This window comes from Equus caballus, chromosome 4 (genome assembly GCF_041296265.1).
Source record: "Equus caballus isolate H_3958 breed thoroughbred chromosome 4, TB-T2T, whole genome shotgun sequence".
In the NCBI taxonomy this organism is placed as follows: domain Eukaryota; kingdom Metazoa; phylum Chordata; class Mammalia; order Perissodactyla; family Equidae; genus Equus; species Equus caballus.
In genome coordinates this window covers 38,570,915-38,588,654 of record NC_091687.1, presented here as the reverse complement: position 1 = coordinate 38,588,654, position 17,740 = coordinate 38,570,915, and the positions used below count along the sequence as shown (strand labels likewise).

The 17,740-nt window shown below is 39.5% G+C and overlaps 1 protein-coding gene across 2 annotated transcripts in view; it reads right to left on the bottom strand.

Annotated features, from left to right (window-relative positions):
- The window catches only part of PTTG1IP2 (PTTG1IP family member 2), an 80,675-nt gene extending 66,413 nt beyond the window's left edge, over positions 1–14,262 (bottom strand). For both annotated transcript variants that reach the window (XM_070264490.1, XM_023639157.2), the window contains exon 1: positions 13,951–14,262. In XM_070264490.1, coding sequence (XP_070120591.1) covers positions 13,951–14,098 — 148 coding nt within the window. In that variant the 5' untranslated portion in view covers positions 14,099–14,262. The remainder of the gene's footprint in view (positions 1–13,950) is intronic.
- Positions 14,263–17,740: the final 3,478 nt, after the last annotated feature.

Here is a 17,740-nt window from a genome sequence, read left to right as displayed (position 1 = left end):
TGAGGAAGAAGCTAAGAGGAGAGAACAAAGTAGACAGGCAAAGAAGAGGAGCAACAACAGAAGAAATAGAGAGCTGATGGTGATTCACTCATTTCTGAGGTCTGCTGCATTTCTATACTCTCTTGTATCGCTCAAGTGAGACAAAATTACATTTCTCTTACATGTATAATCTTGGGTTCTTACACTGCAACTGAAAACATTCCAGTTAATACAAAGTCCACAGCCTTGTTTCTTTCTAAGTCCTGATATTTTCCTTCTTTTCATTATTGCTACTTATTTCTTTTTTACGTTATTAAAACAGGGTTATTGTCTTTATGTAGTTATAAAAGTAATACATGTTCAACATAAGAAATAAGTATACATGAAAAATAAAAATGAGCTGAAATTCCACCATCCAGAGAAACTGATTCTCCATTTTACCGTATTAAGCAAACTATTTCCATGATCTGAACTTGGATTTTGCCATCATTCCAGATGGATCCAACCAGCAACTCTTAAATTCTAATATTCTATACGCTGACTAGAATCTTCTTTTCTTTCCTCTCTTGCTTGCGTTTTGACATCACTCAGACCTTCACTTTCCTTGACCTTTCCATTGTTTCCCAAATCTGCCCCTCATGGCCTCATTTCCTTCATGTCAGTAAATGACTCGATCTGATTCCATCTCATAGGTTTAGATTGAGCACTTGTATAACAACCAGTCTTTTTTGCCCTTATTGGAGAACCAGTGAGGGCCAGCTGATCTACACGACCATGTGCTACACAAAGTAATAGGTTCTTTCTTTCTTTCACTCTATTCCTGAAGAAAGAAGTACTAGCGATTTGCACAGCATTATAAGGTACCAGATTCTTCCCTTACCATAAAGGCCTGATTTTTGTATATTTGTTTTGTATCTAGTCACTTCCTTCCTCTTGATTACATTTTTTCATAATTTTTGCAGCATCGTTCTCTCCTGGTTCTTGTAGAGCATCTCTGGACATTCTTTTTGAGCTTTCTTGACTGGTTCTACTTCCTCTACCAATGTCTAAAATGTTGTTATTCTATAAAGTTCCATCCTTGGTCCTCTTCTCCCATGAGGGATCACAATTTCGAATTCCTAGAGATGCCAGGCATCAACATACATTATACCAGGTATCAAGAAAAAATCTCTCTTTTTGATTGGCATTTCAATGAGTTAATAAATTAATAATTTAAAACACTGAACAACTGAATCAGACAAGCTGATTCTAAATTTTATCTGAAAAGAGAATATTTTCAAGAACAGCTAAGAGAAAAAAACAATGGGGGGGCAGATAACAGGCTTTATATATTATAATTTTCTATACTCTATCCTTATATTTTATTTACTTGATCTGTTGATTTCTGATATAGGCATGTAAAGTGATTCCATGTGGTTTTTAATTTATCAAATGCTCTTTTATTTCTAGCAGCTTTTACTGCATCTATTTAAAAAACTATGTTGTTAATTAAATAAAAGTTCATAATATGTCATTTTCATGTATCTTTCTATATGTCAGTATAGAATATCACTTATTCTTCCACTTAAAAGATTTTTTTCTTGAATTCTATTTTATCTAATATTAATATCGCCACACTTGCTTCCTTGCTCAGTAGTATTTGCAAGGTATATCTTATTCCATCAATTTATTCTTTGTTCCTTAATTTCCTCTAGTTATTTTGAAGTCACACCTCCTGTTTCTTTTTCTATATAAACTGTTACTTTAAAAATTTGAGAGATATATTTTATATGCCTCTTTCTATCATTGTCTAATCAGGATCTACATTCTCTACCTATATAAGGATCCTAATATGCTTTGGCCTGTTCCTTTTCCTCCCCAAACCACTTCCCAGGTAGAAATCATCTGTAATTTTAATTATTATTAAATAGTTATTAATATATTTACTTGTATTTATATATTTATATTAATATAGTTATTAATAACTATAATAGTTATTAGACTGTTATTATATTTCAATTGTTATTGACTTACCGTCAAACATTAGAATTAACTCTAGGTTTTACTGGTTTCTTTACTTACTACTCATTCTTGAATCCCACATTTCCCCTTAATTCATTTTCATTTTGCTGAATAATATCCTATTAAGGTATATATAATATCCTATTAATATATATAATATCCTATCTGTGAAAGTTAGGAATCGTTTGAATACGGATATTCCTCAACTTACGTGGAGTTACATCCCGTTAAACCCATTGTAAGTCGAAAATATCGTAAGTCAAAAATGCATTTGACACACCTAACCTACCGAAGATCATAGCTTAGCCTAGCCTGCCTTAAAGTTGCTCAGAACACTTAACGTTAGCCTACAATTGGGCAAAATCATCTAAGACAAAGCCTATTTTATAATACAGTGTTGAATATCTCAAGTAATTTATTGAATATTGTACTGAAAGTGAAAGACAGAATGATTGTTTGAGTATAGGATGATTGTAAGTGTATCTGTTCTCTATCCTCGTGATCACATGGCTGACTGGGAGCTGTAGCTCGCTGCCGCTCCGCAGCATCAAGAGTATCATGCCGCATATTGCTATCCTCGGAAAAGATCAAAATTCAAGATCTGAAATACAGTTTCTACTGAATGAATATCTCTTTCGCACCATTGTAAAGTTGAAAATCGTAAGTTGGGGACTGTCTATATATGTAACACAGGGAATTTAGTACTCGGAACTGGGTAAGCAAGCGATGGAAGACTGAGAAGCCTACCAGCGGAAGACAGTAAAACTCTACCTCCTCCTAGATATCAGCACCTCCTAAACTCGAGGACAGAGGAAGGAGGCAGCTACCAGAGCCCAATACAAGTGTACTTAGAGTAAGCTTGACAGATATTCTTGGCGTGTTTACCATTAGCAGAAATAAACAAATGGGCACTTACAGAAATAAAGAAAACACCTGGAAGCCTTGCCTCCTATTCAAATTATTTAGCTTTCAATTTATTTCCTGGGAGAAATCTGCTTTTTCATCTCATTCCAATATCTTATCTTGACTTCGAGACTTGTTTCACTGAAACTCTTCCTCATTTGGTGGTTCTCTAGCTTAAAGCACTTGTGGGGAAATTTTCATCTGTTCTTTGAGTTATGTTTTCTTCTAGGGTAGATTATTTGTTTTCTGCATGCTATCAAATACTCCTTAATTTCATTATTTATTTTGTTGACTATGCAATGTTTGCATAGTTGCTATATTGTCTATTTTCATCTTACTAATGCTTGGATAGCTCTGTCCAGACCTTCTATTTGTGCTGATGTAGTGTAGTGACATCTTGACCACCTTACCACTGTCCTTGAGATCTTTTTTCTGAGAAACAACAGTTTTATGATATTTATGTTCTATTCACTTGTTTGCTCTCAGCATTTGACAAAGGAATAGAACTCAGATGAGGCCATGCCAGACTTTGTTAGAATACCTGGCTCTACACTCTCTCCTGGGGTATTGTCATTTTCCACTGCCAGATTCATTCTAGCTAATTGAAGGTGTTTCCCATTTCCATAAAAGGGATATTTTGTATTATAATTCTGCCCCTAAATCCAGTTTGTAGTCCAGGAACTTGGATTCTCATCAGAGTCAGGCCACTGTTCAGTTTCCATTTCTCTTGTTTTTCCTCTGTTGATCTTCAGAACAGGGTAAAGAATAGGATACCCATTCAATTTGCATCTCTCTAGATCTGGGAGTATTAATGAAAATTCTCGGAATTTAGTGACTCACTAGTTACTTCTGAGGGGTGATGGTGGCATTTGAACCTTGCCATGCTGTGCTATTCTATTCTGTTCTGGAATCTTCAATTTCTTTCCTTGGTTGCCACTTGTTTTTAGATTACAACTTATTGTTGTGTGGTTACTCCTGGTGAAAGAAATTCTCTATATTTTAGTATGTTTCTTAATTCATTCATTAGATATTGGGGAAGAAGATTCTTAACCCAAAGTTCCAAGCGCAAACTGTAACTTCTTGGGATATTGCTCATTAAACTCTCAAATGTAAATGAACATCAGGGTTAGAAGCTGTGGAGATCAAAGTAACCTGCTTTGGGAGAGCTCTCTCTTGATAATGGGAATATTCACAAAGTCCTATGGGTTGCCTGCAGGAAAGGCCTATTACTCAGAGCACTAGCAGAAACGTAGGTGTGATCTCAGTGAGGAGTTAGAATCCCTTTCTTAGTTTTGGAAGGAAGGCATCATGGTATTTAAGAAACCATATCCTGTTCAGATCCTCTGCCCATTTTTTTATTGGGTTGTTAATTTTTTTGTTATTGAGTTGTGTGAGTTCTTTCTATATCTTGGAAATTAACCCTTCGTCGGATATATGGTTTGCAAATATCTTCTCCCAGTTGGTGGATTGTTTTCGTGTTTTATTGATGGTTTCCTTGCGGTGCAGAAGCTTTTTAGTTTGATATAGTCCCATTTGTTTACTTTTTCTTTTCTTTTTTTTTTTAATTTTTATTTTTTTCAGATGTACATCGTATTTCGAATTCTGTATACATTACATCATGTTCACCACCCGAACACTAATTATAGTGCATCCCCTCACATGTGACCCTAATCACCCCTTTTGCCCTCCCCCATCCCCCCTTCCCCAAAGGTAACCACCAGTCCAATCTCCAATGCTATGTGGGGTGTTTTTTGTCCTTTTTATCTTCTACTTATGAGTGAGATCATATGGTATCTGACTTTCTCCCTCTGACTTATTTCACTCAGCATAATACCCTCAAGTTCCATCCATGTTGTCACAAATGGCCGGATTTCGTCATTTCTTATGGCTGAGTAGTAGTCCATCGTGTATAAATACCACATCTTCTTTACCCATTCGTCCCTTGATGGGCACCTAGTTTGCTTCCATGTCTTGGCTATTGTGTATAATGCCGCAATGAACATAGGGGTGCAAGTATCTTTATGCCTTTGTGTTTTCAAGTTCTTTGGATAAATACCCAGCAGTGCAATAGCTGGATCATATGGTAGATCTATCCTTAATTTTCTGAGGATACTCCATACTGCTTTCCATAGTGGCTGCACCAGTTTGCACTGCCACCAGCAGTGAACAAGGGTTCCCTTCTCTCCACACCCTCTCCAACATTTGTCGTTTCCTGTCTTGCTAATTATAGCCATTCTGACCTGAGTGAGGTGGTACCTCATTGTAGTTTTGATTTGCATTTCCCTGATAGCTAATGATGTTGAGCATCTTTTCATATGCCTGTTGGCCATCTGTATTTCTTCTTTGGAGAAATCTCTATTCAGATCTTTTGCCCATTTCTAATTGGATTGTTGGTTTTTTTGTTGTATGAGTTCTTTGTATATTTTGGATATTAACCCCTTATCTGATATATGGTTTGCAAATATCTTCTCCCAATTGTTAGGTTGTCTTTTCGTTTTTTTGATGGTTTCCTTTGCTGTGCAGAAGCTTTTTAGTTTGATGTAGTCCCATTTGTTCATTTTTGCTTTTGTTTCCCTTGCCTGGTCAGACATGGGACTTGAAAATATGCTGCTCAGACAAATGTCATAGAGGGTACTACCTATGTTTTCTTCTACAAGTCTCATAGTTTCGGGTCTTACATTCAAGTCTTTAATCCATTTTGAGTTGATTTTTGTGCATGGTGTAAGGGAATGGTGTACTTTCATTCTTTTGCACATGGCTGTCCAGTTTTCCCGACACCATTAATTGAAGAGACTCTCTTTTCTCCATTGTATGCTCTTGGCTCCCTTGTCGAATATTAGCTGTCCATAAACGTGTGGGTTTACTTCTGGGCTCTCAATTTTGTTCCATCGATCTGTGTGTCTGTTTTTGTGCCAGTACCATGCTGTTTTGGTTACTATGGCTTTGTAGTATAATTTGAAATCAGGGAGTGTGATACCTCCAGCTTTGTTCTTTTTTCTCAGGAATCCTTTGGCTATTCGGGGTCTTTTGTTGTTCCATATAAATTTTAGATTCTTTATTCTACTTTTGTGAAAAATGCTGTTGGAACTTTGATAGGGCTTGCGCTGAATCTATAGATTGCTTTAGGAAGTATGGACATTTTAACGATGTTAATTCTTCCAATCCAAGAGCATGGAATATCTTTCCATTTCTTTGTGTCTTCTTCGATTTCTTTCAACAATGTTTTATAGTTTTCGGTGTACAGATCTTTCACTTCTTTCTTTAAGTTTATTCCTAGGTATTTTATTCTTTTTGTTGCAGTTGTAAATGGGATTGTATTCTTAATTTCTCTTTCTGCTACTTCGTTGTTAGTGTATAGAAACGCAACTGATTTTTCTACGTTGATTTTGTATCCCGCAACTTGACTGTATTCCTCTATTATTTCTAAAAGTTTTTTAGTGGACTCTTTAGGGTTTCCTAGATATAAAATCATGTCGTCTGCAAAGAGTGACAGTTTCACTTCTTCTTTTCCAATGTGGATCCCTTTTATTTCTTTTTCTTGCCTGATTGCTCTGGCTAGGACTTCCAATACTATGTTAAATAGGAGTGGTGACAGTCGGCATCCTTGTCTGGTTCCAGTTCTTAGAGGGATAGCTTTCAGTTTTTCTCCATTGAGAATGATATTTGCTGTGGGTTTGTCATATATGGCCTCTATTATGTTGACATATTTTCCTTCTATACCCATTTTATTTAGAGTTTTTATCATAAATGGATGCTGTATCTTGTCAAATGCTTTCTCTGCATCTATTGAGATGATCGTGTGATTTGTATTCTTCATTTTGTTAATGCAGTGAATCACGTTGATAGATTTGTGGATGTTGAACCATCCCTGCATCCCTGGAATGAAACCCACTTGATCATGATGTATGATCTTTTTAATGTATTGTTGTATTCGATTTGCTAGTATTTTGTTGAAGATTTTTGCATCGATGTTCATCAGTGATATTGGCCTGTAATTTTCTTTTTTTGTGTTGTCCTTGTCTGGTTTTGGTATCAGGATAAAGTTTGCTTCGTAGAAGGAGTTAGGAAGCTTCCCCTCCTCTTCAATTTTTTGGAAGAGTTTGAGAAGGATAGGTATTAAGTCTTCTTTGGATGTTTGGTAGAATTCACCAGGGAAGCCATCTGGTCCTGGACTTTTATGTTTTGGGAGGTTTTTGATTGCTGTTTCGATCTCCTTACTGGTGATCAGTCTATTCAAATTTTCTACATCTTCTTGGTCCAGTTTTGGAAGGTTGTATGTTTCTAAGAATTTATCCGTTTCTTCTAGATTATCCAATTTGTTGGTGTATAGCTTTTCATAGTATTCTCTTATTATCTTTTGTATTTCTGAGGTGTCTGTTGTAATCTCTCCTCTTTCATTTCTGATTTTATTTATTTGAGCCTTCTCTCTTTTTTTCTTGGTGAGTCTAGCTAAGGGTTTGTCAATTTTGTTTATCTTTTCAAAGAACCAGCTCTTGGTTTCATTCATTTTTTCTATTGTCTTTTTAGTCTCTATTTCATTTATTTCTGCTCTGATTTTTATTATTTCCTTCCTTCTGCTGATTTTGGGCTTTGCTTGGTGTTCTTTTTCCAGTAGCTTTAGGTGCGCTTTTAGATTGTCTATTTGGGATTTGTCTTCTTTGCTGAGGTAGGCCTGAATTGCTATAAACTTCCCTCCTAGAACCGCTTTTGCTGTATCCCACAGATTTTGGCATGTCGTGTTTTCATTTTCATTTGTCTCCAGGAATTTTTTGATTTCTTCATTGACCCAGTCATTGTTCAGTAGCATTTTGTTCAATCTCCACATTTTTGTAGCGTTTCTGGTTTTCTTTCTGTAGTTGATTTCCAGTTTCATACCTTTGTGGTCCGAAAAGATGCATGGTATTATTTCGATCCTCTTAAATTTATTGAGACATGTTTTGTGGCCTAATATGTGATCAGTCCTGGAGAATGTTCCATGGGCATGTGAAAAGAATGTGTAATCTGTGGTTTTTGGGTGGAATGCTCTGCATATATCTACTAAGTCCATCTGGTCTAATGTGTCCTTTAAGCAAGTATTTCCTTATTGATCTTCTGTTTGGATGATCTATCCATTGGTGTAAGTGGAGTGTTAAAGTCCCCTACTATTATTGTCTTACTGTCTATTTCTCCTCTTATGTCTGCTAATAATTGCTTCATATATTTAGGTGCTCCTGTGTTGGGTGCGTAGATATTTACAAGTGCTATATTTTCTTGTTGGATTGTTCCCTTTATCATTATGTAGTGCCCATCTTTGTCTCTTATTACAGTTTTTGATTTAAAGTCTATTTTGTCTGATATAAGTATTGCTACCCCCACTTTCTTTTCTTTGCCATTTGCATGGAATATCTTTTTCCATCCTTTCACTCTCAGTTTGTGAGTGTCTGTAGGTCTGAGGTGTGTCTCTTGTATGCAGCATATACATGGATCTTGTTTTTTTATCCAGTTGGCCACCCTATGGCATTTGGAGCATTTAGTCCATTGACATTTAAAGTAGCTATTGATAAATATGTATTTATTGCCATTTTGTTAATTTTCTTTTTTTTGGGTGTTTTAGTAGTTCTACTCAGTTCCTTTCTTTTTCTCTTGCTGTCTTCCCTTGTGGTTTGATGGCTATCTTTAGTAATATGTTTGTTTTCTTTTGTCTTACTTTTTTTCCTGCTTGTTATAGGTTTCTGGTTTGTGGTTACCATGAGGATCCTATTTAATATACTATGCATATAACAGTCTCTATTGAGTAGATAGACTGTTTAGCTTGACCTCTTTCTAAAAGCTCTACTTTTTCACTCCTCTCCTCCCACATTATATGTTTTTCACATCATATATAGTCTTTTGTTTAGTGTGTGTCTATCCATTACCCTCTTATCATTGAAATAGGTGATTTTATTACATTTATCTTTTAACCTTCATATTATCTTCACAGGTAGTTGATCTGCTGCCTTTACTAAACTTTTACCTGACAAGTGATTTTATTGCCTGGTTTTTGTTGTTGTTTTGGGTTTTTTTGATAATTTTTTTTATCTCTATTTGTGGTCATTGCTTTCCCACTTAAATAAGTTCCTTCAGCATTTCTTGCAGAACTGGTTTATTGGTGATAAACTCCTTTAATTTTTGCTTGTCTGGAAAGCTCTTTATCTCTCCTTCCATTCTGAATGACAACCTTGATGGATAGAGTATTCTTGGTTGTAGGTTTTTTCCTTTTAGAACTTTAAATATGTCGTGCCATTCTCTTCTCGCCTGTAGGGTCTTGGCTGAGAAGTCCACTGGTAGCCTGATGGGCTTCCCTTTATATGTCACTTGTGGCCTTTCTCTTGCTGCTTTTAGGATTCTCTCTTTGTCTTTAATTTTAGACATTTTGATTATAATATGTCTTGGTGTGGGCCTCTTTGGGCTTCTCTTGTTTGGAGCTCTCTGTGCTTCCTGAACTTGGATGTCTGTTTCCTTCCTCAGGTGAGGAAAATTTTCCTCTATTATTTCGACAAATAAATTTTCTGCCCCTTTGTATCTCTCTTCTCCTTCTGGGACCCCTATAATCCGAATGTTAGCATGCTTGATATTGTCCCAGAGTTCCTTTACACTGTTCTCATTCTGTCTAATTCTTTTTTCTCTTTTCCGTTCTGCTTGGGTGATTTCTTCTAGTCTTTCGTCTAGCTCGCTGATCCGTTCTTCTGCTTCCTCTACTCTGCTATTGAGTCCCTCTAGAGAATTTCTCATTTCGAGTATTGTATTCTTCATTTCTGATTGGTTTATTTTTATATCTTCCAGTTCTTTGCTGATGTGCTCACTGTGTTCATCCATTCTTCTCCACATATCTGTGAGCATCCTCATTATATTTTGTTTGAATTCTTTGTCCAATAGGTTGCTAGTTTCTGTTTCATTTAGTTCTTTTTCTTGGGTTTTGTACTGTTCCCTTGCTTAGAAAGTATTCCTTTGCCTCCTCATTATGCCTCTTTCTCTGTGCTATTTTCTTTGTACTAGGTGAGTCGGCTATGTCTCCTGATCTTGGAGAAGTGGCCTTATGTATGAGATGCCTTATGAGGCCCAACAGTGTGCTTCCCTCTCGTCACCAGACCATAAGAACCAGGAGTGACACCTTTGTGGGCTACTTGTGTTCTTCTGCTGTGGCAGGGTTGCTCCCATTGCCGGTACCCAGGGAGTCTGATCTTTCCTTCCCTGGCCAGCTGTTTGTAAATCTGGTTTGGAGGGGCCTCAGCACTGTTGGCTACAAAGTCTATCAGCACACTCTTATTGCAATTGTCCTCTTAATTGGGTTGGTACCCAGTGTAGCTGGTTGCTAGGCTCAGGGGCTACAGTTGTGATAGGCCTGAGGCCAACAAGGCTGTTGTTAGTTCTCTTAGGAGTGCAGCTGAGTGGGGCTAGCCCTTGGCATGGGGGCACTCAGTTGTTTCAGGCTTTGGAAGGTGGGGCTGATCCTTTTTATGGCTATTTGTGAAGCACAAGTCTTCTGCCACTGATAAGCCTCACCCCCTACAGGACCACATACCCTGCCAACACAGTCCTGGTCCATGCACACTTCTCAGCCCTCTGGAGCATACCCCAATGCCACACTGCAGAGGCCCCCACTTCTCCCCCAATGCCCCCCACAGTTGACCTGGTCCTCACACAGGCCCTGCTCCACAGAGGCAGACACCCTTGCCTGCCTGTAGAGGATCAAGGCACTCAGTCAATGCAGGCTGAAAAGTAGCCTGAGGGCTTGCTGTTAGTTGGGGCCAGTCCCTAGGGCAGGTTGCCTGCCCTGGCTGAACTGGATTAAATCCGTGCTCTAGTGGGAGTGGCAGACCCCTGGGTTAACAGCCCAAGGAATGCACTTCAATGGCCCCCACCGGTGTCCATATGAGCATGCCTGGACCAGCTCAGAACAATGGCCCCCACCAATGCCTCAGTCGCCAGAGAGGACCCTCCTCTCACCAAGATGCCCCCAGAGCCCACCAGGTGAGTCTCATTTCACCAAAGGACAGTCAGCCTTCTCTCTGGTGATTTTAGGTTGCTGCAATGAGTGAGTTTGTGCATGGGCCCTTTAAGACCCAGATCTTTTTGGCTTTTAGCCAATAGCTTTTCTGGGGGTGTCCTCGCTGCAGTTAATAGCCAGCAAAGCCAGACAGCAAGACCCCCTTCTCAGTTGGGCTGAGTCCGAAGGATGGTTATAGCAGTATTGCCCCCGTTCCGGACCTCACTCCTCCAGGGAGGGCTCGTACCTTAGGGTGGCTCCCACCTGGCCAGCCTGAGAAGCTCCACTGCTCCCAAAGGTGGCATTTTTCCTCTCTGGCCAGAGTTACTGCCTCTTCTGCCTTCGTCAGGACTGTCCCTTGTCGTGGGGGTTCTTTTTATCCAGTTTTCAGTTTTCAATCCAGGGTGATTCTCCCCAAAATTGTTGTAACCTAGTTGTGTTCGTGGGAGGAGGTGAGTTCAACGTCTGCTCATGGCGCCGTCTTGACAAGAGAGACTACTTTTTCTTTTGTTTGCCTTGCCTGAGTAGACATGGTATTCGAAAAGATGCTGCTAAGACCATTTCAAAGAGAGTACTGTCTCTGTTTTCTTCTAGGAATTTTATGGTTTCAGGTCTCACATTCAAGTCTTTAATCCATTTTGAGTTAATTTTTCTGTATGTTGTAAGACAATGGTCTACTTTCATTCTTGCATGTGGCTGTCCGGTTTTCCCCAACGCCGTTTATTGAACAGACTTTCCTTTCTCCATTGTATGTTCTTGGCTCCCTTGTTAAAAATTAGCTCTTCATAGATGTATGGTTTTATTTCTGCACTCTCAATTCAGTTTCATTGACCAGTGTGTCTGTTTTTGTGCCAGTACCATGCTGTTTTGATTACTTCACCTTTGTAGTATATTGTGAATTCAAGGAGTGTGATATCTCCAGCTTTGTTCTTTTTTCTCAGGATTCCAAAGAAGATATACAGATGGCCAACAGGCACATGAAAAGATTTTCAACATCACTAATCATTAGGGAAATGCAAATAGAAACTACAATGAGATATCACCTCATACCCATCAGAATGGTTATTACTAAAAAGACAGGAAATAGCAAGTGTTGGAGAAGATGTGGAGAAAAGGGAATCCTCATACACTGCTGGTGGGAATGCAAACTGGTGAGGCCACTATGGAAAACAGTATGGAGATTTCTCAAAAAAGCAAAAATAGAAATACCATATGATCCAGCTATTCCATTTCTGGGTACTTATCTAAAGAACATGAAAACACTAATTTGAAAGATACATGCACCCCTATGTTCATCACAGCATTATTCACAATAGCCAAGACTTGGAAGCAACAATAGTGCCCATCAACAGATGAATGGCTAAAGATGTGGTGTGTATACACACACACACACACACATACACACACACAATGGAATACTACTCAGCCATAAAAAAGACAAAATCTTACCATTTGTTACAACAGGGATGGACCTTGTGGGTATTACACTAAGGGAGATAAGTCAGATGGAGAAAGGCAAATATCATACCATACCACATATAATTTCACTCATATGTGGAAGATAAACACAGATAAGGAGAAGAGATTGATGGTTACCAGAAGGGAAAGGGCTGGGGGGAGGGCAAAAGGGGTACGGGGCTTGAGTAAAGCAATGGATGGAAACTAGACTTTTGGTGGTGAACTGACGCAGTCTATACAGAAGCTGAAATATAATAATGTACACCTTAAATTTACACATTATAAACCAATGTGATGTCAATAAAATAATTTTTAAAAAAAGAAAGAAAGAAACTCTATCCCTGTTAGATGTGAAGGTTAAATGCAAGCACAAAGAGGAAACTGCCCCAGGCTAGCAAGCAAACCCTCAAGGGAGGCCCAGGACAGGCTGTACCAGGCTTTACCTCACAAAGGGAAGCTGTTTCCCTCAGAAAGTTGACCAGGGTTGTTCAGCCCTAGAACTGAGCTACCTAGAATCAGAAACTTCAGTCTTTGAAGACCAGACTATGTTATTCATGATTCTTGATTTGTTTTGTTTACTCCCTTTTTGTTCTTCCTCAGCATTTTAAGGGAGTCTTTTCAAAAATTCCAGTTGACTCCTATTTGCTAGGGAACAAAGGGATTTGTTTCTATGCCTGGCCTGTTTTCAGGCACTGTTTGTAGGGAGAACAGGGTGGGGATGGTACTAGACACTGTTCCTCTGGAGTATGTATGGGGATGACCAAGAGGTAAAGAGAGAAATCTATGGGAAAGATGAAACCAAAGGAAACAAGCTAGGCTTTTTGATTCAGCCTCTCCCCACCTCCCATCCTCTCAAGGGAGTCTCTCATTTCAGGGCAAAGCCGAGAGCTTTGGGTTTGGTTTTAGTAAGGAAAATTTATTCCCTTACAGATACAAACATTCTTTTAGACTCCAGAAACCAAACAGCAGTAATTATTCTTATAGTCTTAATAAAAAATGGTAATCTTGGCTTTACAGGGCATTTGCCAGGTAATTCAAATCCTGTCCTTATTCTATCTATACATTCTAATTTATGATACTAAAAATCTTATTTCTTGTTCAAAACCCTATTCAACTCTGCATGACTTTTAATGTTTTAAAATTTCTTCAGTTGGGGAGGGGAACCAAAGGAAGTCTCCAAACAAAAGTAGTAAATTTCTTAAGACCCAAATTAAGCAATTTATTAACTAAGACCTTACAACACTAAGAAAGACTAGCTATGGCCATTGAGTGGAGTCTGATTAGAACAAACCCAACAGCTTATTCACAGCATAAAGCTTTTATGCTATAGGTTATAGAAAAAGTCAGGGAGGGGAAACACAGTTTCCCAAATTTAAAATTGTTTTAATCCACTTATCACATTTCAGATAAAGCAAATTAATTCAAGACTAATTTACATGGATTTCACCAAAAATGTCAAGAGCGTTTAAAAATGTCTTCCCTCTAACACCAAACAGCAACTTTAGAGATGAAAATCTCAGCCTGCCAGGGTGGCACAACCAAAAGGGAATACAGCCAGCAGAGGCACGTGTTGGGCACCAGCCTCTGGGCTAAGGATGGCTCACCATCATCTACAGATTTTGTTCTCTGCTTCGCCGTGTAGCTGGAGATTTGGGAAAAACCATTCTCTGAGAAGCTGATAAGCAGTTGGATAAGAAAGAGGGAGAGGAAAACTGGCAGGAGGATTTGGCCCAATGCCCGCAGCCAGCACATCGCTCCTCAGGTCTGGGTTCCACCGGGTCCTGGCCCGTGGGACCGTGACAGGCACCAGGTACAGAGTTGGATAGGCAGACCGTGTTCAGGGACTAAGACCTGCCCTAGTCACAGCCCCTTTCCAGGCCTGGGGCCCAGCATAATTCACAGAACCTTAGAACTCCTAATGTTCCGGCCAGAACATGGAATGCTCACGATGCAATCCCAGTCCACCCTGGGTGGGGCTTCCTAGGCTCCTGACTACCCAGGTTCAGCCCCTGGACTTGAAAGATCCCTGCTACACCACTGTTTTAGGAGAAAGGCCTGGATTCTAATTTCTACCACTCAATAGCATGTAACACAGTTGCACCTTTCTGTGCTGCTTTCCTCAGAAGAGAAACAACCTACTGTTCACTCCACCCATGGGGGTTGTTGTGTCGTTAAGTGGTGAGGTCCTGAAACTCACAGCCCTGTAAATCCTTGATCTCCTTGAGTAGTCTGTGACTCTTGAGCATGTTCCCAAAGTATGCTGTATTTTAAGTGGTATGCAAATGAATATCTTTTATTTCCATAGTTATGCATTTATTTTCAATGTGTCTCAGAAAAATATAGCTAGTAATTATAATGATATAATGGCAACAATATAAACTTTCTTTTAAAATAAATCTATGTTAAAATGTCAAGTTTTAGAAATATAAATAGTAGTACATGATTTAAGGGATATGGCAAAATTGTGAAGGTGGTTCCAGAATAACTGAAATTTGAGGAATATTGCCCCAATGCATGTGAGGTGGAAGGGCATAGGGACCAGGCATGGAAATTTGACCTTGACCAGGGTCTATCTTGTTTTGTTTTTCAAAAATGAAATATATGCTGGAGTTATCCCAGAGCATTCCTGGCATATTGATCTACACTGCACCCTGAGGACTATGAATCCAGTATAAAGATGAAGTAGGGGAAGACATGTGCACAGTTCCAGACTGCTTTTTCTTTGTCTATTTGCAATGTAGAGGACAGACTAACACCATATTAGCTACAATATAAAAAGTGCTCTTACAGACTGACAAGAAAAGGAAAAAAAAAAAAAAGGAAAATAGACAAAGGATGTGAAGAGTCCATCTACAGAAAAGCAAATCCAAGTAGCCAACGAATTTGTGAAAAAAAATATTTTAAAATATGCTAGTACTAGGAAATTGTAAATTGAAGTAATAATGAGCTAGCTCTTTGTATCCATCAGGTTGGCAAAAATTTTAAAACAAAGCTAACATACATTACTAGCAAAGATGTAGAGAATTTGTACCCTTATATCTTTTGGTGGAACTGTGAATTGTTATAATGTCTTTGGAAAGCAATCTGGCAACAGCCGTTAAAACTGAGAATACATATATTCTTTATGTGCATGTTTCTGTTTGGGAATCTGCCCCTCACTGCTTCTCAGTTCTCATGCTATAGGTGGGGCTCCAATACCTATCCTGGGAGTGGAGCATGAAAACTAGACCTGAACAAATCAGAACATGGCATTTCCCTGGCAAACATGACTGGCTCAGAAGTGGGCAGATGACCTATGCTGGTCCAATTCAAGCCAGTCTCAGGCTTTTGTTAGGAATGCTGGGACAAATAGGCTTATCTTTCTCTGGATGCAAACTTGGAAGGATTTAATCACCGTAGCTGCTAAAAGCCAAATTGAAACCATGCAGAGTATGGCCATGCAAATGCCCTGCTCAGAGCATAATTGACTGATGGCCTCAGCTGTTGTCCCTCAGATTCCCCCCTCATATTTGTGCCAAGGTCATGCTTCCTACACGCTTCTCCCAGGCAACACTAAACATCGCAGGAACACTAGTGCAGAATGCCTCCAATGGAAGATTTTGGCTTGAGGACTCCCCATCAATCTGGTTGAAACTTTCTTAAAATCAGGCTGTACTCTGAAACTCTACCAAACAAATCCTTCTTCCTTCCCCTTTTCTTTACAGGTGTCATACCTGTATCACTATTTGAAGGTTCTCCTCACCTTCACCAGCTCCCTCCCCTTTATCTTTCCCAACTGTTTCCCCAGTAAACTTCTTGCACTTCTAATCCCATCTTGGCAGCTGATTCTTGAAGGACACAAACTAACACAAATGTTACTGTAAGTGTTCTGAGAAAACAAGTGGTAAGATAAAGCTTTGAGACTGGTTCACTTTCTATCCAATGAGTAAAGAAGATGCCATCTGGAGCAGTACGTGGCATATGGATAGTCCCTGAAAGAGATGACAGCTGAATTACTAAAAATTTCACTGGTGGTGAAACATTTTCCACCTGGGAAATGAACTGGTGAAGGGGAATGCCCTGGTAGGTGTAATAATTCAATAATTTGAAAGACACAAGGGAGCAGTGCCTACAGGGACAGCAGAAATGGTTGGTTATAGAGTTGTTCGGATACCCTGCAGAAGGATAATGAGAAACCAAGTGCCATTGACTAGCAGTTAAAGACTAAGTGTGAAAGCCAGAGGACCCCTTTGGTAGCCCTTATCCATTGTAGTAGAAGAGGGGACACAGGTTAGCAGCAGACTGAGGACCTGATAGTTACAGAGCTCCAGAGACATTTACTTGCTCAGCCAGGCAGGTCTCACGCTAAGCCCAGAGCTCTGGCTGGGGAAAGCTGGGACCCTACAACATATCTTTGGTATTTAAGTGCCACCACCTGGCCTCTATTACTTTGGGAACCTCATTATTCCTGTGGATATTAATGAACCTAACTCTGTGACTGCCTTTACTGTCAGTTTTGGCCTATGGATGAGAGATACTGAACTTCTTAGTGATACTGGTGTCCCTTTTAGCACATTCCTGATGGCCTTGGTGTACGGATGGATGCTCCTAAGCATGTGATATTGACCCTGCAGGTCTCCCTGAAATCTCAGAGCCTGCAGAGGTGGCCTCCTCATGTGCTAGAAAACAAGGATCTCTCAATAGGTGCCCTCACAGGAGCTCCACTCTGCCTCATCCCCTGGCTGATAAGCCAATAACTAGAGTTAAACCCCAGTAGAATCCAGCTGGGGACATGCTGAGCCTGATAATACAGGAAATAAATTATATTCCAAAGTATAATTAGCTTATATTGGCAGGACCCAATGAGTACCACTAACAGTGAATTTTGAGGGTGCTTTATCAAGGGGCTAGAATGGTAAACTGGATAAGCAAGAGTTCATCGACTTGGGGGTACTTTCATAGGAGATGAGACAATATCATGGCAAGACTCTAGGGGATGGGGCAAACTCACTGTTAGAGTGGCTCTTAGAAGCCTGAAGAAAGTGATGGCCAACACCAAGGAAAGTGGAAATGCCTGAGTTTCCCAGGCAGAAAGAAGTGGAAGAAATAAAAAGGCTGAGAGAATTAGGCTTACTGAAGTAGATATATTATGTGAGTGCAGAAAAACCACCAGATGATTATGATCCAGGAGAGGGTCCAGAGAAAACACCGTTCACCAAGGCCAACAGGAATGTGCTGGTAAGAAGGGCACCAGCATCACTAAGAAGTTCAGTGATGGCTCTCCAACGCAGGCCAAGACTGATAGTAGAAGCATTTGTGGAGCTGGGCTTCCTAATACCCAATGGGAATGATGGAGCCCCTGAGGTAATAATGGCGAACTTGTAGTGCTTAAATGCAAGAAGCCAGAGGACCACA